The sequence below is a fragment of the Anoplopoma fimbria genome, chromosome 3, assembly GCF_027596085.1.
Source record: "Anoplopoma fimbria isolate UVic2021 breed Golden Eagle Sablefish chromosome 3, Afim_UVic_2022, whole genome shotgun sequence".
Classification (NCBI taxonomy): domain Eukaryota; kingdom Metazoa; phylum Chordata; class Actinopteri; order Perciformes; family Anoplopomatidae; genus Anoplopoma; species Anoplopoma fimbria.
Genome location: NC_072451.1, coordinates 17,754,775 through 17,775,899, shown reverse-complemented (window position 1 = coordinate 17,775,899; position 21,125 = coordinate 17,754,775). Strand labels below are relative to the sequence as shown.

At 42.8% G+C, this 21,125-nt stretch overlaps 1 protein-coding gene across 3 annotated transcripts in view; it reads right to left on the bottom strand.

The window, feature by feature from the left end:
* Window positions 1–20,356, bottom strand: part of fgf12a (fibroblast growth factor 12a) — a 30,877-nt gene extending 10,521 nt beyond the window's left edge. The window contains exons 1-4 of one of the 3 annotated variants that reach the window (XM_054623818.1): window positions 13,588–13,783; window positions 12,212–12,259; window positions 9,096–9,206; window positions 4,820–4,923 (exon numbers count right to left, since the gene is read on the bottom strand). In XM_054623818.1, coding sequence (XP_054479793.1) covers window positions 4,820–4,923; window positions 9,096–9,206; window positions 12,212–12,259; window positions 13,588–13,783 — 459 coding nt within the window. Of the gene's footprint in view, window positions 1–4,819; window positions 4,924–9,095; window positions 9,207–12,211; window positions 12,260–13,587; window positions 13,784–20,265 lie in introns of those variants that run through there. The other 2 variants (XM_054623832.1, XM_054623826.1) reach the window with 2 other exon arrangements.
* Window positions 20,357–21,125: the final 769 nt, after the last annotated feature.

Sequence of the window (21,125 nt, the reverse complement as noted above, 5' to 3'; positions counted from 1 at the left end):
TTGTCCAGTTTTAACCCAATATTAGCCCCACACACCCAAAACTTTTTAAGGCAGTGGAGTTAAAACCTGTTTATTTATATCAAACTGGCATGGCTTTGCAATTTTTTTTGTATCCAAACGGGGGCTTTTTTTCCCCTTGCCTTATTTTTTTGATCGTTAACTTGTGGATATATCGCTTGTTTATGATTCCTTTGTCATCAGCACTTTAATTTAATGATGTGCTAATTACAGCACTGAAACCAAACATCATTTCGACTATCCTTTTAATTTTAAGGAATGGAAACATTGTGTACACAACTTTAAGGCATCCTTTAATCTAAAAATCAAAAGATTTGCTTTACAAACATTTTATGGGGATGGAAAAAGCATTTAACGTAGTGATTTGGCCTTAGCAACACACACTGTAAATGTTGATGAAAAGCACTCTGGGTGGGTCTCATCTGTTTCTCTGGATTTCTGGATATCTTAAGTCTGGATATTGTTGCCACACAATGTCAAACACATACAACAACAAAAAAAATCCAAGATGAAGCAGTACATTCAGACAGATACGAGTGAGGTGATACTCGTGTTTGGGTGTTGGGAGCTTGTGGAAGGTGGGGGTGCAGGTGTAGGAAATGCAAAATGAAACACAAAGTAAGAGCAAGTAGTATTGAATGAGAAACGGGGTTGCCAACAGAACTGGGTTGAACGCATCCTGAATTCAAATGAGATACTGGCTCCACCTAAAGAGGGAGGCAGCTCTAGGGGTTTACATTAAGGAGCCCTGCTGCTGTCGACAGGCAAACATTTGACTTTGGAATAAGCAGAGGGTATGGGGATATGGGGGGGGGGGGGGGGGCGGGGCATGGCACTCCTGGGAGCTCATTATTATTCTGGGAGAGAGTTTCAGGTTGGGGATTGTCTAGACGTTACTTAAACTGAAAAACTACCTTTTTCACTTTTCTATCCTTCTCCCCCCACCACCCTGTTTATCATTTTCGTACTTTGAAAGTCAATTACTATCAATGATGGTTCTGTTCTGTCCTTCCCTTAACTTCCTCCAGAGAGGACATTGATGATGTCTAATTTCCTGATGCTCTTTACTTACTTTAAGTAAATTACTTTAATCAATTAGTTGTCCTTGACCAGATAAATTCTTATTCAACTAACACTTTTGACTCATAACTAATTGACTAGTTGATTTAATTGACAAATGTTTGTAAAACAGAGTTTCTCCACACAAAGAATCACACAAAAGCACCACTTTAAATCTTGTGTTTAGCAGAGATGTGCTCATAAGGTTGTCATTTATGACATTTAATAGACTAAACAATTAAGCAACACAGTGAAAAAAATGTATCTACAGAATATCAATGATGAAACTATCATTAGTTGCAGCCCTAATGCACCCAAAAGCTTACACCCCACACAGACTAATTCAACACTCCTAAGAAGAGATCAAGCCATGGAAGAGGGGGGGGGGACTCCACAAAACAGCCATTATCATTTGTCACCTGAACAAAATCTGAAATCTGTCCTTGACCTTCCAGGCAAACTCTCTCTCAGTCGTCCCTCAGGGCCTTAAGTGAAGGTTTTACAGCGACACATTATTTTTTTCTTTGACATAAATAAGAAGCATTACAATTTGTAGCCGATTGAACAGTTCAGAGGGTGCTGTGTGGGTGGCTATGGACAGAAATGCCTGTTTGAGATAGATGGATGATAGATAGATAGATAGATAGATAGATAGATAGATAGATAGATAGATAGATAGATAGATAGATAGATAGATAGATAGATAGATAGATAGATAGATAGATAGATAGATAGATAGATAGATAGCAAAGAGAACAGTGGTTACTGCTGTGCAGTAAACTAGGTCATATTGAGAAGTGTTATAAATAATGGAAGGGAGCTCTTCATTGTAGATGCTCAGCCCCCACGCACTTCATCGCTAAACACTCCACACAAGCATCATCACCCTGCTCACCCATCGCTACATCAGCTTCCAATCTGCAACAGCTTTAACAGTGAGCTCTGCACTCCCAGCAAGAAAGAGCCAACCAGCGACCAGCATGTAAGTTACCACTTAATTGACGCTAGATACCTGACAGCTAGATGAAAGACTGAGAGAAAGGCTTCTCAAAGTTGCGACACAACAACTGCTCAGAATCATCACATAAAGAAGACAAAGCTTGTCGCATTTCCTACCTAACAAGAAGCTGGGAGAGAAAAAAAGAAATAACAAGGGAGTGTTTGATGGGTAGGAGGATATCCCTGAGTAATTATCTCTCTCCGAGGGAGAGAGAGAGAGAGAGAGAGCCATGCATCTTGGCTCTCAGATGTTAGGCCAAAATAAGACAACCAACAAGCAGTGACAAACCTTATGGTTTGGAGAGGCAAACAAGTGGAATGGAAACCTTGAAGAAGAGAGGAGAGCGAATAAGTTTAGGGAGGCTTAGGGGAAAAAAGATAAAGACCTGGACAAATAACAGTAAAAGTAAATCTGTAAGTAATAAGACGATGGAAGTGAAGGACTTATTTTATGGCTGTGATTGCATCATGAGAGCTCTCATAAAGGTTTGAATACAGAACAGAAATGTTCTCCTTTACAGTCCTCTTGCAGCACAGTGTCTATCACCAACATAATCTGCAATAGTAAATTAAACTGGTAAATAATGGGAGTTAGAGAGAGAAACAGAGGCCATTTGAGCTTTGCATGTTAATTTGGCCTCTTTATGAGCACTCTGTGGCTCTTCAAGGCTTATAAGCCTCCCTGTGATCTAGCCCACCACCCGCGTTCTGCCTACAAATGCGTGCTAATTTCCCATGCTTCACATCTGAGGAGCCGGACCTCCTCCATATGGCCAGAGAGTACGTTCACTGCATGGCTTTGATTAAAATGGACTTTCAGCTGTTACTACCAATATGTTTTTTCTTTCTGAACAACACCCTCTTCTCCATGTGATAGAAATGTCTTAATATATATATTAATATACTGTATATATATTTATTATTCTTTACTGTGTGATTACTTATTTAGTATACCTGTTTATATCAAGTTTTTTTTTACTTATGTCGCTTGTTTGCACTATCCACTCTGCTGCTGTAATGCTGCAAATTTCTCCACTGCGTGACTAATAAAGGATTATCTTAAATGTACCTCCGCCGCTAAAAATGACGATTAAAAAAACATAGGCTTGAATCACTTGTAATGAATGATTATTATGACAAATGATGATTTCATCAAGGTGGTGTGTGGGAGGTCATACAGCTTCTCCAACTTCTGGTCTATTTAAAAAATGAAAAAGACTTTAATTTGACGTAGATAGGTGGGTGGAGGGTTATTATAAGCCTCATAGTATGACTGTGAATTTTGCACTTGTTTATGAGCCTTTAGTTATGAATGAATCCGTCAACCCGGGTGAGTCATAACAGCCTGCGCATTTATCGTACCTCCTTCTCTGAACTTTTGAGTGATCACACATCTGTGGCGGCACTGAGTTTTGCTCAAGTCATACTGAGCGGAAAGCTTGCTCTCCTGAAATGATGCCGCTGAATTTACTGTGACTTCTCTTTTTTTTTAATGCAGCATGTGGACCATTTATGTGGTCTGTTTCAAAATATTCTCCTAGCTCTCTCGCAGTAAAGAGGCAGATATAGCAGATACCGGCTTCGCTGTGTCCTTCACAGATTTTACGAGTACTTTGAGAAAGAAAAAGTTTGACGGGCAGTTTTTGTATTCCAGCTCTTGCCAGACATTTATCTTAGCTGTCTGGCGATCAGACGTCTGCCACAATGTCCCTCAGCAGAGGTTTGTGGGTAACGCAGCCCTCCCATCCTCTTCTTTCTTCGCAGCACCATGAGACTGACGGTTATATAACCATGCCAACTAGGGATATCTTCCTGTCTCTAGATCTCTGCCCATGCCCCCATCTCATTTATCTCACACTTTCTCTCACACTCTCTCTCTTCCACTGCAGCTCATTTCCACAAACGTGCTCCAAAAGTTTCTCCTCGTCCTCAATGCATTAGCCATGACTTAATGTTTTCTCCAACTGACATCGGTGACTGGGTTCACTGACGCCTGTGCATCTGCTTCCCACACTAGCCTATATGCTCCTCATATCTTCCACTGCAGATAAAATATCCATCTTCATGATATTTACTCCCCCACTGAGTCTTGAAATGAGTTTTTGTTTTCAACCCGAAAGACTATTTCTGCCAATGTAGTGAGATAATTGGAATCTTTTTCACTGCAAGTGTAGGACTTTTATAATAATGCAGTATATTTGGCTAATATAACAAAGAAGTGAGCAAAGATTCAGAAAAAAGGGAATTGTTTCACAGCTCAGATTGCATTCATCTAGCAAGGATATTTCTTTAAATGTGGATATCCTTTTATGGTTCAGAATCAGGATGACAAAGTTAAACAAAGCAACACCATCCACATTAAAAGCACAATGAAATTCAGTGGCATTTTGGTTTACAGCTGCTGCATAACAAGCCTCCGTTAGTAGCCGGTAAAAAGAAGATGAGGCAATTTTTTAAAATAAGGGCTGAGCACTGAACTTGATGTCAAATTAAATGTAAAACATGCGCGGTGCTGCTTCAACAACAAAGAGGGGGGGGATAAGCGCTGCACAGCAACACAAAGGCATATCTGAAGAGCTCTCGAATAGAGCGGAGATGAAAGGGCTTAGAAGAGTCTTTGCTGCAGTGGGATATTAAAAAAGACAACAAACAGAACAAAACACAACACGTGTAAATGAAGAGCTGGTGACGCACGCACGTGCACAGCCCAACAACACGACTGGCGCAAGGCGTTGGATCTTACCGAGCTGTAGAGCATGCCCTCTCCATTCATGCCAATGTAGAAGCCACTCTTCACTCCCTGGATGGCCACCACTCTCAGACCCACAGGAATAAGATTGAACAGGGCTGCAGAACAGACAGGGTGAGGTTGAGGGAGGGGGGGAGGGAGGGACGGACGGACAGATACAAAGAGACAAGAGAGAGACATGAGACAGAAAGGACAGAATAGGACAATTGAGATTCCACTTAACTTTTGTAGACATGACATTCTCTGATCTCTGTTTTTTGGCTGTCAGGACTAAAGTGCAGGGCGTAAACAATGGGAACACTGACGCACCTCATTGTGACAGTGAAGCATTAACGTTAAAGCAGAAACACAGAACTTTCTGGTACTAAAAAAGATGTACGAGCTTCCAACAAAAAAAAGTATAAACCAGCTATCAACCTAGCTGAATTTTTTTTTTTGATATTTACTAAAGGGATGAAATTACACATGAATATAGCAGAGTTGCATGGATTTTGCAAAATTAAAGTATTGTCTCAATCATTTATATTTATGTGACTTTGTATGCAACAGCTCTGGTTTGACTAGTCGAGTTGGCATTAAATGCGGTAATAAGCTAATTGAGAACATTTGTTTTCAGGACTTGAATGTCGAATAACACCCTGCACATGACCCACGTCACATTTCATTCGCGGTCTCAAAGATGTTTAGTCAATCATCCAAGAGGCTTTATTAAATCTGTAAACAAGTCTAATTGTATTCCACTTACTGTTATCTCTGTAGAAAAGTTCTACTGATTGTCAGGAATGTGATTTTCATGGCCTTCCGTTTGATGAAGGTGCGAGGACACTCTTTATTCCCTGTATTGTTGGGATGATTGTTCTGCATGGAGAGGCGATGGGGACTATCAGATAAAGCTGGGACGAGAGGGAGAGGTGACAACACGGGTCCGCCCTCCGAACAGATTCGATTTCACTCGATAAATATCGATGTGCTGCTTTCGCCTGCCAATGGTTTAACTCTGCCTTTTAGGCCACTGGTACAGGTGATACACACTGGCCACTCTTGCAGTTTCGTTTACCCTTGAGGGGCAAGCTCTTTGGGATTGGCCTACTCTGGCAGAATGTGAGTCCATAAGCACCTTTTAATTTTGTTTTCTCAGGCTTCTCAATCTCTCGTTTCTTTTATAACTCTCTCCTTCCCCTCTGTCTGTTTCCCCCCCCCCGCTCTTCTTTCCATTTGCCTTTCATGGCTGCTGCCTTTGTCGCTCCGATGACTGGCAGTGTCCCACAGTTCTGTCACGTATCCCTAAAACCCAGGAGTGTTCCACCCTGGAGCACCTTCACCTATCAAAACATATTCCAGCTTTTACGAAGCAGTCATACTTGCAATACGGCCCCCGAAAAACTCACCATAATAGCTTGGCTTGAAAAGTGGGAGGAAAAGAAGCAGATAATATGGCACGCTAGTCCACCATTTTCCTATAATTATGATCTGCTGTCACTGCCCTTATTTGCCAGCCAAAGGATTACACAACTGGCAGGAGCTGTTATTCAGCTACCTTCTAAATGCCTGGACTTGCAGCTCCAGCGGTTGATGGATTTCATAATAAGTACTGTTAGAGTACCTGATTGCTATTCCTCTTCCTTAATAACCTCAATCCTATCTCTCTGCGAGAAAAGAGAGCGACTGGCACGGTGCAGAGTGGAGAGATTTTAAGGGATCTTCTATCGTCAAAGGGACAGACAAAAAGGGTTCAAACAAACCCAATAAAGCGAAATCCTTGAAACGGCAATTCTTCCAGTGGAGCAGTAATTGGCGACGAGCAAATCCTGCAGGTAGGCTAAAGGAAGTGCATTTGATGTGAGGAATACTGGCGCGGCAGGAAATAAACCCTGCAGGAAAGGTTTAGAGAAACACTGAGCCAAACTTCATATGCCAAGGGCACGTCTCCAAATCCAGAGAGCATTGCAAAGCAAAAGACAGGAGAGCTGGTATATATACAATACAGTTTTGTGAGGTCTTTGTTGTTGTATACTGTCGTATTAGTCCTAATAGTGTCTTTAATCCAATTTTGGCGACATTCCTCCTTTATGCCAGGGTCTGCAACTAAACAGTCTTGGTTTCATCCAATCCATCAACCAGGATCAATGAAGCCAGATGGAGCGTGAACCTACGATACTGCAGGTGTCTCATAGCCAGCAATCTCTTTTCTGGAGCTGCAGCATGTGCAGGTTATTACAGCAGGCAATCAACTGATGACAGTCAAATTAATAACTGTTCAAATTTGAACATGGGCGTTAATTAATCGAATGGTGTTCCACAGCGATAGCAGTTAGTTAAGTGTAGCGCTGCCAGTCATGCTCACCACTAAAGCATTTTTACATACTGCAGAGGCAATCTTTTCTATTACTCCTCACAGTGGACTGAATATTTGGGGTCTTATCAATTTATTAAAGCAGAATTCCATTAATTTTTGTGCATTTCTCAGGCGAAATATACTCTATATGCTCTTCAGCTGTGCTTGTCTCAGCACTTTTTGTCATCCAGTGCAGAAATATAGCAAATCATTTAAAAAAATGGAATTGAAACGGGCTCAGGTCGCACCTACAGTAGTATGCAGGTGCCGTCATGTCATCAATCCGATCTGTTCTACTGAACCTCAACCTGAAAATAAACGACTGTATCCCATCTGCAGCTGCTGAAGATGCTGCAGGTCAGAGGGTGGAGCGGTTCAAGGGTGGGGGTGATCTATTATTCAAATAATCCAGTCGGCAATCAATAGTTCAGTGCAAGACATGAATTCGAAATCTTCTTCGACCATTTCCATCTCTCTTGATCACATTTTTCTTTACTCTTTCCGTCTCTATCTTTCTACTCCTTTCTACTTTTCCATGTCTTCATTCGGACCATCTCTGAGCTCGAGGCATCTCATAGAGAGAATTATTCATTGGGCAAAAACAGGGAAGGTGGTATTTTTAGTTTCCTCTGGCTGAATTATTCACTGCATTCCTGTATCCCTGGGCCAGTGGGACTGCTTAACAAGAGGATTACCTAGAGGTGGGGAAACCCTCACATACAACAAAAACCTCATCAGCCAAAACCTTTAGAACTCAATAGAGGCTCCAAAAAAACTACAATGTGCTAAAAGGCGCACAGAGGAAATGCATTGTACGGAACTTTTTTACATTTCTTTTTTTTGTGCTGTAATCTCTCTTTATACCATAAGTACCGAAGATCTATCTCCTCATAAAATCTAAATCGACGAGTGACAGGGAAAGACCTTTCTTTTCACCGCATGACTGCTACGGTCCAGCAGTTTTGGCTCCAGCTTCCTTTAGGATTGGCAGGATGTTTTAGAGAAGAAAGGTCATGATTGGTTTCCTGTCTGGCTTCACTCCAGACCGGGAGTGTCGTCATTATTTGGCTTTGACGACCATTCTCTGCTGACACACATCTCTTCTTGATCCGTCACTTCCCACAGGGAACTGTTACAAAAAAGCCTATCTGTTTAAATATAAGTGTTCCCTGTTTTTCTGTTTCTGTGAGAGCGGAAGGGGTTTGTGAAATCTTTAGGGGTCTATTCCCTGGAGACTATTTATCCACGGGCAGTCCACTATGGAAAGTCGATCGGTGGAGAAATATTGCAAAGAAGTTGCTCAGGGAGGGATCTATGTCACCAGAGCTGAAGCTGTGGGGGCTACAGTTGTTTCAGGCGATAGGTTTTTCCAGGAAGGAATTTCTGCTGTGTTAATCACACATGCTTCAAGAGCCTAATCAATCAAAACAACGTGCCACTTACAATCATGCAGGGTTCACAGTAGAGGTGGTTTACTTAGAGAGACGGCAACAGGGATATTGGAACATTTTTACTTGGGAGTAGAAAATAGAATACAAGATGCTCCTCATAAATATTGTATTTACTTACCGTGAAAGGTATACTTTTGAGAGAACTGGATTCATAAACCATCTGAGTAGGTTTTGACACATTTATGTCTAGTTATATCCCATACATACTATTACATAACCATAAGCAGAAAAGAGGGCAGTCTAGCTTGTGGCATTTGGTGACTATCTCCAATTTAAAATTGTAGTTTTTTTATTTTTATTTATCCAATTCAACGAGGGCATTTTAAAGTAATTTTGGAGTGCTTTAGGCTGGCATCAGTTATGTAAGAATTAAAAATGATAAAGCACAGCCTATTATATGTGCTAATATATTATATAACCAAGTGACTCGTTGCCATTAAATGTTTAATGCTGGAAGCTGTAGCTTCCATAATGCTCCACTCACTGCTGTCGCTGTTCTCGTCCTTGCTGCCGTCGATGGTTCCATCCGGCTGCATCTGCAGGTAGAAGCCCTGCTGGCTGAACAGTCGTGTCACGATGCCTTTCAGCTGCGGCTCTGAAACACACACACACACAAACACACACACACGCATACACACAAACCGTCGGCCAAGCCACAGCCCCATCCCCAACAAGAATACGTCAGAACAGCATTGTCAACATTGTGGCAGAAACACTCAGTTGATACACCTCTGCTTTTAGCTAAGTGTTTGCACTCTCACAGCTCTTCACAGTCAAGCAGTTTAAAATGCTGAAATGTTTTACCAACACCTGTTTCACAAACACAAAATGTACATAGTTTGATTAGCTAAATAATGGAAGCTGGCTGAGAAAGATGGAGAGTACCAGCAGAACAATAACAGACTCTTTTTTTAAACATTTAAAAACACTCACTGTTGTGTTTTAATGTCAGATTATTTAAAGCCTTTATTTACTGATTTTGAATTGCATAATTCAAATTTAAATTTATAATTAACCATTTAATTATAAATTTACACAATCCAGCCTCATCAGTTGCCTAGAGCACTAGAACCATTTCAGCCCTTCATTTAACTCTTATCATCTGTTGAATATCAATACGACTTTGATGGACAGTTTGTAATGAGTCATCTTTTGTACTGCATAATCCCAAAAATGGCTTTCTGACAGGAAGGCTTTAACAATGATAACACCATGACAGAAAATCAATGAGAATGCTGTTACTCTCTCATAATGTCTTACTGTACCTAGCACAGAAAAATACATTTTGCATAGTCTTGAAACCCTTCAGAAGTTTAACTTTATAACAGACACTAACATGCCAATGGTTTCTTTATTTGGTATGAAGCAACTGTACATCTTTTGGGAGGATATCAATGGCATTCAATAACAAGAGATTCTGAGTTTTTACAGGGAACATGTTTACCCAAAGGACTCCAGTGCTTTTACCTGACCTAAAAGAAACTGACCTAAAGTTTTCTAAGAGTTTTAATTTTTTTCATTGCAATAACCCTGAACTGAACTCCAACTTTGAGTCTGTGACATCTGGCAGCGGGCCAGGGTGCCGCTTGAAGCGCTCACCACTTCAGGGGGAGCATGTGGAAACGAGGAAAAAGTAGATGTGTAAAAAGAGTTTATCTGAGGGGAAATGTATGTACGGTCCCCGCGGCCCACCCGAATGTCGGGCAGGTCTTTTGATTTTGTGCAGAGGCAGTAGTCAGAGTCAAATGATACGATTAGCGTAAACAAGACTTGGTGTGATTCTTTTGACAAGGAAACACTGGAGAGGTAGTTTGTTAAAATAGAGATAATAAAATAAAAGATAGAGAGTAGGGTATATGTAACTTTGTTTATATTTTTCATTGGTTTTACTGGGAATAATGAATTACTGAACTATAATGTGTTTGTTTTTGCAACGGCAGAGAGTTTGAGACAAGCTCCATTGAAATCAGACATCAACTCAAGTTGCTGGATGCTACTAATCCTCTGATTATTCTCAGCCTGACGAAAGAAACAAATGATGCGTTTTGTCGCAGTTGAATCGGTGCTCTGTTTCATTTTATGTGGCTAAATACACACTAAGCAACTGAAAACGCTTGCTTTGCAGGGCTCCCAGCATGTTCTGATAAATGATGTATGCGATAGCAATAAGGGGATGTGAGCCTGACTGTCTTCCAAGGTCATAACAAGACTTGGTGGTAGCAAAAAGAAAAAAACAAAAGCAAAACGAAATATTTTCTAACTTGGTATCAGGAGCGAAAAAACATAATCAAAGTTTTAGCCAGATCTGTCTTCAACAGTAACAGCAGATGTTAAGTCTTTACTTAAAAGCTGATCACTGCAGTAATTACTGGTGCATATGCCCTTATTTATATTTTACAGAAGACAAGTAAGACCCATAGAAAGACTTCCTCGGAGAAGTGATGACCCCGAACTAGAGTGGGTTCACCTCAACTGTACATCATCCTGACCATCAGTCCCCGACTCACCTATCCCTGGGGGCCATCAATTCTTGGGACAGGCCCTTCATCATCCATCACAGGTGTGTGTGTGTGTGTGTGTGTGTGTGTGTGTGTGTGTGTGTGTGTGTGTGTGTGTGTGTGTGTGTGTGTGTGTGTGTGTGTGTGTGTGTGTGCTAGTACATGGGAGTGTACACATCAGTAAATCACATGTGATAACTACACTTCCATAAATTAAGACCTCAACGTGGGCCCGAGCATCGCTGACGGCTCATCAGTTCCAATCATTTAGCAGAGAGTGTGTGCTGTGTGCTTGTGTGTGTGCACGTTCGAACAGACTCCATGTCAAACTTCCGAATTTACAATGTGTTTGTGCTAAAAATAAATAATAAATAAAAAAGTATTTCAGTGGCAACATACAGCAAATCATTCTCCGTGTATGGGCCATTAAAACGTCAATAAATTTACTTCATACCAATACAGAAGGACAAAAACATTTAGGTACGTCGACAAATGGCATCATGACCATGAAATGGTGAATGATCATCACCTGTTCTGATACAGTGTTTGACAGGGACTAACACAACATATCCAAATACACCAGAATACACTACTAGAACCTCTAATACACTTACACAGCAGTACTTGACACATATTTACAGACACAGAACAAGTAGCGAGGATAGATAGGACAGAAAGACTGATCCGACATTGACTGACGGAGAGAATGAGGCAGAAAACAAAATGAGAAGAGGCAGAGCCAAAGACAAAGATAAGAGAAGGGACAGAGGGGCGACAAACGACTGGCTATAGCTACAGCTTTAGCTACGAGAAAGGGAAAAAAAGAAAAGGAAAAGAAGTAGGAAAATTAAGCTCAAAGAAATCCAAGAAAGCCACACAGAAGGAGGGATGAAAGGAAAAAAGAAGAGATCAGCAAGGGAGAGGGGTCGTCGGCTGTCAGACAGGTGTTGAAGCCCCCCCCGCACCACCCTCCCTCTCTGGCCCTCCCCAACCCACCCATTCCCCCTCCCCCTCCCTGGCCGAGGGGGAGTCGACATGGGCGCGAGATGGGGTGGAGACGAGAGGAAACACAGCACACACGGATGGAGGCTGAGCTACTGACCTAGCCTGCAGCCCTTATGGGACACCTGTGGAGGTTTCGAGGGTGCATCTTACGAGGGGGGAGGGGGAGGGGGGGATAGAAGCAAAAAAACAACAGTCTTTTAAACAGGCAGAATTCATAAATTCTCCAGCGTATCGGCTGTTTATATGCAAATATATGGCAAGGCATCAGTGGCAAGGGTAAGGATGATCAATTAGAGGAAATGCAGCGTCTGCTTTCTGTTCGGCCATGTGTGTGTTCCTTTGAAAGGAGTTACCTACCTGCCCAACAGTGTCTGGAGGCCTGACTGGCTTGTTGTCTGTCTGTCTGTCTGTCTGTCTGTCTGTCTGTCTTACGTTTCTATTCTGGCATTTTGTGGCAGTTTTTGGCACCGAGATTGTTTGGTCTGTCTGTTAAGTCTGCTCGACGTAAGGGTTTTTAATTTAGTCCGTCTGGGCTGGCTGGGTGTCTGTCTCCCTTTCTGCCTTAAAGAAATGATGCTTCTCTGTCTGTCCTCCTGCCTCATTCCGTCGTTCATCACAGACAGAACTATCTGGATTCGGGGAGGGCTGGCTCGCAGTCTGTGCAGCAGGACAGGAATCGGGGGGAATAAAAAAAGGGGGGAAGGCTATAGCATGGAGTATAGTAGGCACAGAGCCTATGTCTGTCAATACAGCCAGAGTAGTTCTTAATCACTGAGGCTATACCTCCCTTCACTGCAGTAAAGCTCCCTCTCTGCAATAAACATTTACCATTAAAACATTTAATCTGAAAAGAGCCTTGGTGCACTGCGGTGCAACTTATCTCCCCCTCTTTACCCCTATATGCAGTAGTATTAAATCAGGCAAGTAAAAGCAGCATTTATGAGTGTATGCAAGTTATATGTGTGTTTGAAGGGGAAGGGGGTGCAAAAATTAAGTGTGCAAAAAGGCTTTAATATATTAGATAGCTGTTCAAACAAAACCTGCTCAGGTTGTGACTGGGATACTGGAAGCATTAGTTTTTTTTGTTTTTAGTGGGGTTTTTTTTTTTTTTACAGGGTAATTGATTATTCTGAGCTGTATCACATTAAATGGAGGGGGGGGGGGTAACGTCACAGCATACAGATCATCTCCTATACATTCAGGCTGCTCGGTATACGGGGGGGGGGGGTTTTGTGCGCGGTGGTTCGACAGACAACAAGGGGAACTCATGGAACAGGTGGAATTTGTTTTCGCACCGCGGAGAAAAATCTACCTTCTCCTCCGGTTCAGATTGGAGCACTCGACTGCAGTCTAATTCCCCAAAGGGGGGCGGGGCGGGCTGGGGGGGGGGGGCTACTGCTTTCATGAGCCCACATAACACATCAGTAAAAAAAATAAAAATAATAAAAAATAATAATAATCTACAGAACTGACCTGGTCGCCGCCGAACGGGTCTTTTCTTGCCGCTGCAGAAGCGGACTTTGCTGAAGACCCCCAAGAAATGCCTCTCGCACAGAGAGCGGGGGTCTTTGCTGGGGCTGGGGCGGCGTTTGGAAGTGGAGACCCGGTCGCTGTTCGACTCCCTCGCCTGGCGTTTCTGCCGGATCAGGGAGCTGGCGATCGCGGCCATCTCCCCGAACCGAGTCTAAAAAAAAAAAAAAAAAAAAAATCCCGAGAGTCTAGTTCGGCAGCGGTCGGATATTTGCGCAGCTTCTTGGCGCAAAAAAAAAAAAAAAAAAGAGAGAGAGAGAGAGAGTTGATTCGGTGTGTTTTGGCGTCCACGAGTATAGTTTCAACCGAATGTCATCCTGATAAGAAAATCCCGGGCATCATTGCGCTTCAGACAGCAGCCTTATATATATATACATATATATATATATATATATATATATATATATATATGTATATATATATATAAAAAATAATAATAATCTGCGGTTCAGGCCACAGGGGCCGACATGTCAGTCGCGAGACACGCAACAAAGTTGATGCAGCTGCGCGTCATCGGAAGAGCCGTCCGGTATTCCAGGTGAAGAGAGCGCCGCGTCTCACTCGGTAATCCTCATCTGCACCCAGCCTCCTCTCCTCAGCCTCCTCTCCTCAGCCTCCTCTCCTCAGCCTCCTCTCCCAAGCCTCCTCTCCTCAGGCCTCCTCTCCTCAGCCTCCTCTCCTCAGCCTCCTCTCCTCCTCTCCTCAGCCTCCTCTCCTCAGGCTCCTCTCCTCAGCCTCCTCTCCTCAGGCTCCTCTCCTCAGCCTCCTCTCCTCAGGCTCCCCGACGCCTTTTAGTCATTCCAATCAACCTAAAAAAAAAATTAAAAAAACCCACGCACGACCACGCGTCATGCGTGGCCGAAGAAACGATCCGAACTTTTTTCTTTTTTTTTTTTTTTCCTCCCCGTAATTCATCACTTCATGCACATCGATGAATGAGACCCGAAGAAGAAGAAGAAAAAGGAAAAAAAAGAGAAGCTGCGCTGCGCGGATGCTGCAGAGGTGTAGTCTAAGCCCGCATGGAGGGATTGTCGTCCGGAGAGCAACAATTAGTTGAGGCGAACACACATCCGAGTGATTTTTGTTGTAGCGCCCAAATGATAGTCGGTGTGTTACATCGCCGACAGCGAGAGTGGACGGTCACATCCAGCTTCTATCTCTCTCTCTCTCTCTCTCTCCCTCTTTCTCTCTCCCATCCTCTCCCTCACCCCCTCTCTCCCTCTCTCCCTCTTCAACTCTTTTAACGCAATCATACGTGATTGAGGTTCGTATTAGGAATTCTCGGAAGGGGTTGTACAGGGAAAGATCGATGATTTCCAGCAAGTGAAAATGTCAATTAAAATATATAATAAAAAAAGAAATGCTCGATGGGGGGGGGGGGGGTCTATGCAGGTGTAAGTGGTTGCGCGCGAGAGCATGGTTTTTCCAGTCCTTTCGGATAATAAATAATAATAATAATAATAATAATAAAAGGGGGCGGGGTGATCTCACAACTGTCACGCTGAATTACGATTCAAATCCGAAGTTGCAAGCCAGTTTTCAAATGGGGCAACGAGGAGGCTACGTGAAACTGTAATGAATACAGAGTGCATACAAAGTTAAATCTTAAATCAGATTTTTAATTTTATTTTCTAAAACCCTGTTGGCCAAACATGCCAAAGATCATATTAAAATATGTCTAAAAGGATTACCTGCAACAGGTTTCAGCACACAGAGTATGAACCCCCAAGAGAAATGGTACATTGAAGACCCAGACAGTGACAAGACACATGGATAAGTATGATTTATGGTTTATGGGAATGACGTGGGCTACACCAAAACATTACAAATAACATTGTCAACAACAGCACAAGAGTCCTTATCATAAACCGTAGAAATACTGTAACAATCAAAGCTTAGAAAACTGGCCATTTCACATGTTGAGAGGGAATGCACACGTGAAAATATGTGCATGTGTGAGAGCATACTGTATTCTCCTTGTGTTTCTTTCATAGATTTTTTTTGTAGGAGACAAATGCAAACCAACTGATTGTTTTCACTGCATTTGTTTTTAGCACAACATTAAATGGTTCTGTTTTCTATAAATTATGGTTAAGGATGAGCTGTAAATTAATGCAAAGTTCCCTCCTGCAAACATGTCTGTGTGCATTCGAGCATGCCTCTGGTCTTATGTCTATTATTGCACGAGCTGGGGAGCGCGCACACACACACACACACACACACACACACACACACACACACACACACACACACACACACACACACACACACACCACACACCGGGAGGAAGAACACGTGAGTCTTCAGCAGCAGAGCAAACCTCTCTCCTCCCCGTGATGAAACTGCATGAAACATTTAGAGGCTTTTTCTAGGACTCGGTTTGACATTCTCTCTCCAAACCAAAACCTCAGAGAGATGAAGAGAGAGAGAGAGAGACAATTTTCCTTTGACTTCCACTGTCTGCCCACCCCTTATGTAAGATTTGGATTATAATGGATGAAAGTGTTGAATGTAAGGTACTGGCATTTGTGTGTTTGTCCCAGAGAGAGAGAGAGAGAGAGAGAAAGAGAGTTAAACTCCAATCTTTTCTCAGAAAAAGACAGACAGAATACAGATAACAATAGAAAAGTTTAAAGAGTTTAAATCAAAACCTGCATTCTGTTTTCTAACTGAGTCGCCTGTGCGTGGTTAAAATGAATATGCCTCTGCAGCATAAAGAAATATCAATAACAACGTCAATATATCGTTCATCATTCTAATGGATATGCAGCAGCGTGATGTACATTTCTTAGAATGAAAAAACCCAGCTGGTGGTTTTCCATATACGGAGTGAGCTTTCTCACAAATGGGAGGGACTTTGTGGTGTAGAGCGCTGTAGAGACATGGGACGTATATCTTTGTCAGGAGAAGATAAAGTATTGCCTAATGAGGATCTGCTAGGCTTCCACTCTCTACCAGAGACAATTGATGTCCACTTCATTCCAGCTGAGATATGCCCACGAGCAATAAAACACTGTAGCTATTAAATGCCCTGCAGACCATATATTGCAATCATTTGAATTGTAGATGAAAATGATTTGACTCCGTAAAGGTTTGTTAAGTTATACAAACTGCGTGATGTCATCATCTACTTGTGCTACTTACAGAGCAAGTCATTAGCATTTATAGAAATCAAATTCCTAACATGAGTGATAATAATGCAGAAATGTTTATTAAATATGTTGAGTATACAGTTGGTGTGTTCTCATTTTATCAGACTGAGCTAGTTCTTGGATTTGAAAATGATGAACCATTTTGCATAGACTGTCCTCTGCAGCATAGGAGCTAAATACGTCTGAAAACTGAAATGCAAAAAGCCTCAGCATCCCCTGTGGCCCTCCTTCAGGTGCCACCACTGGAGTAGCGTGCTGTTCAGAGTCATTTCTTTACACCTGCTGCCCCCTTGTGGGTAAAGAATGAATCACATGTGTTCAGAGAGAGAGAGAGAAAGAGAGAGAGAGAGACACCCGTGGTCGTTTTCGTTCTCTCAAGATCATCACTCCAGCGTGTCCTTGAGATACCTAACAGTTCTGTTGACTCACAATAGCTGGAGCTAGATTTCATGGTGTAGTGTCTGCTAAACTGTCTTGCCAAGTCTACAGGAGGCAAAGAGGAGAGCTGTGAGAGAACAAGTGTGATGCTGTGGCTCACAACGTCCTCACTACCACACTTACACCGCCAACACAAACCACAGCTTGCTGCTTGATCACAATTAGTGTGATAGGTATCTATCTACTCCAAATGCAAAAACGAAGTGATTATAAATTACAACAACATTTTGGACAGTTAAATGCAAGGCAAAGACCCTTAACTTTAGATCAATAAAAAAATATACATACATACTACATTAAAAACTATATCAGTAGCTAATCTTACCCTTGTTCCTACTCATGAGCATAAAGCCGCAAAACCAGAAAAACACAAGCAGAGGGGTGACAACAACCGCTAATTAAGACTATTATGACGAATTCAATAAGTCATTAAGACAAATCATGCTGGACAAAAATTCAAAAAATGTCTGATTCTACTTAAAATGCCTCACAGCAGTCTACAAAGACGTCACCACAAAGTGTTTGCTCTATATGAAGCAAATTTAAATGAAACCTGATGTTCTATTAATATAAACAGTCACGTGGAAACTGACAAACAGACAAGAAATAAGTATCACCACTCGTGATGTTAAGGTTTTGTTTCCATCCCACCCACCATACAAGTCACCTACAATCCAGACCCCTCCGACTACTGTATTTACCTTTGACACAAGAGAAGCCAGGTGCACACTTGACACTACAAAGAAGAGCAGGTGCAAACATTTACGCGTGCTCAGAAACATCTTTCGCCCTAAAATCCCTAGGAGGGGATTCTGGCATAGTGCCTGCAGAGCCAAGCATAAGCTGCTCTTTCTGCTTTACATGATCTTTTTAGTGAGTAATGCATCAGATTACCAGGTGAGGCTAAGTTAAGCGTGTCATCTCTCTTTGTCTGATGAGTGTTTATCACACTGAGTCAATAATGTATGACTACTGACTTATAATAGAGAGACCAGTTCAATCATCCACATGCACTGTTTCAAATCCACAAAGCATGCTGTCATCATACTGTAGCTCTATTTTGAAATGACGCGTTACAGTTTTAGATGTGCAGCACAGACACAGTGGAACTCCTCTTAAGTAGTTCTTGCAAAAGAACCCCAACAAGTCAAAAACAGACAATCAAATAAAAACATTAAACTAGTTAATACATTTGCAGGTTGAAAAAAACACGGAACAAACTTCAAACAAAGTATTCCACCAACGCAACTTCATGTCAAACAAAGCTTTAAATTTGCATCCACCTGTGAGCTGACTCATAAAGTGTTGATTGAGGTCGTAAGGTTCACCTGACAGTGAGCAGATATGCAGGATAAGGACTGATGGTGCTTTATAACTGAGCCCTACAGATCCCAGTGTGAGCTCTGCTTTTGGTCCAACTTCCTCAGAGGAATAAACTGTGCTTAATGGAGTTTCTAATTGTCTGCCCTGAATATGAGAGCTGCTCCAAGCCGAAACTACTGGAGACTCTACAAACTGCATGTGACAGGAGGAGAAGGGAGAAGGTGTTGCATTTGTCTCCTGTTTTAAAAAGCATTTTGTCTTGCTCTGGAAATATTCTAGGATGTTTTTTTTTTTTTTTTATGACTTTGGAGGTCCAGTTGTGTTATGAGTGAACAACAGCAGCATTGCAGTGAATTGCAGAGACGTGAATAGAGGACATGGCAGGTATATTAGGCTTTTTGCCAAAGACTGTTCAGTGGTGGTTGTGTATGAGCGTGAATACATGTGTGTGTTATTGAGACTCTGTAAGTCATATTCAAAAGCATTGTTTGATATCCCGGCTGAGGGTAAATACAGCTCATCTTTGCCCGGTTTTCAGCGTGCATTTAAGTAGTTAAAGCCTTGGAGTAGAGACAGTCAGGTAGTTTTAACTTCATAATTAACTCTCACTTGTCCAATGGGAATCTTTGGGAAAATTGTAATCAATGTGGGGTATCCTGGATGATACAAAACAATTTACTCTGATATTAAAAGTTGGGGAGCGCCTGGAGTACTTCTGCTATGGCGCTATCCGTGGTGCTGAACTGCACTGCTTGTTTGGGGCCCTAAAGCAAAACTGCCTCTCCAGGCCCCCTTGAAGTTTAATGACTTGATCCCTGCATTGTCCATTTTTGGCCCGCTCCAAATGCAGCACTGGAACACGCCGGTCTGCAAATATAGCTCCGTCTGGTAAAGTATCCGGAGCCCTCTCTCTCTATATCTATCTCTCTCTCGCTCTCTCTCTCTTCTTTAGAGTAGTGAGGCTGGCTGGTGTTTGTGGAAACAAATAATACTATACTAATACTGACTGAGATGAGTCCGAAGTGAGCGTTGAAATACGATCAGATGACAAAGAGTGTCTTTGTGATATTTTATTTCTTATAAGAAAGAGGCAAGAGTTTACAGGATCACACAGAACACAACAAAGTATGCACTGGCAAGCCCGCAAAGTAATGCACTGGTGAGAAAGGCTTCACACTCTGAATATAAGGGACAAAACAAGTGGGGTGATCAAGGCTACTGGCGCCTGGGAAAAGGGAGTAGGTTAGGGAGGGGAGAGTAAACACCTCCCTACACCTGGCCTGTGGATATAATCTCTATCTTCAAACATACACAAATAGAATTCCCACAGTATAACTAAAACAATAGAATTCCCACAGTATAACTAAAACCACAATTTGCCATTACGCTGGATGCTGAGAGCCAGCGGTTACCCACACACACACACACACACACACACACAACACACACACACACAACCCCGGGACAGATGCGAGGAGCACAAGGGGAGGCTCTCTCTTTCCACTGCAGGCTTTGAAAGATGTAACTCACACACTCGAGTGGCCAATGAAACCCCCCCCCCCCCCCCCCTCCTCTAAAAATCTCTCCCCCTTTTTTTTTTTTTTTTTCATCACTCAAGAGAAGAGAAAGCATGCAAAGGGAAGGTAGCTGTGAAGCTATATGGCGCTAAGGGTTTTCTTTGGGGTATTTTTTGTTGTTGGTCTCTCACCGTTGGTGATAGTGGTCGACTTCGATCGTTGTCCACAGAAACACTGCAGCATATGCGCTCCTTTCTGAAGGAATGGCCTCAGAATCCTCATTGATTTGGGTTGATGGGAGCCCTCCTCTCTCAATCCAAACAACCGGGCAGCGCTATGACAACACAGCGGGGTCAGGCAGCAGCCGGCCGGCCAGCCTCTCGCTACAGGCTCGCAGCAGCCCCTCCAAACGCCGGAAGGGCACAATCTGCAGGACAAATTACGCTAAAACGCGGCATCTTGAGTGATCACACCCCCCCCACCACCACCACCACCACCACCACCCCCTCTCTTTCTGGCACTATCTCTCTCTCTCTCTCTTCTCTTCTATCCTCTTCTCGTCCACCGACGGTCATTCGCGGTCACGGCACTCTCCTCTTCCGCCACGGAAGGCAAAGCAAGGACGTTACAATGTGCTCTTAATTGTACATCACCCCCCCCCCTCCCTCCCCCCCCTCCTCCCCCTCTCCTCCCCTCCTCCTGTCTTCTTCAACGTCTTTACCAGCAGCGGACGTAATAGCAGGAAGGGAGAGAGATATTGTAAGTTGAGGGAGGGAGAGAGAGAGAGAGAGAGAGGAAAGAGCATGCACGCCAAAGTTAAACTGCAGGGGTAAAGTGGCAGGCCGGCCGGCCACGGGTGAGGTAATGCGGAGCTGACAATTCAGGCGATGACCCGACGCCGGCTGCACAGCTGTTGGATTCCAGGAGCCAATAGTTTTTCTTTTTCTTTTTTCTTTCTTTTTTTTTTTTTTTCGTTTTTTTTTTACCCCTGATCCTTTGGGGACACGCGGGCAACGCAGAGCCTACGTCAGCTGCAGCCCGCCGCTTTAAA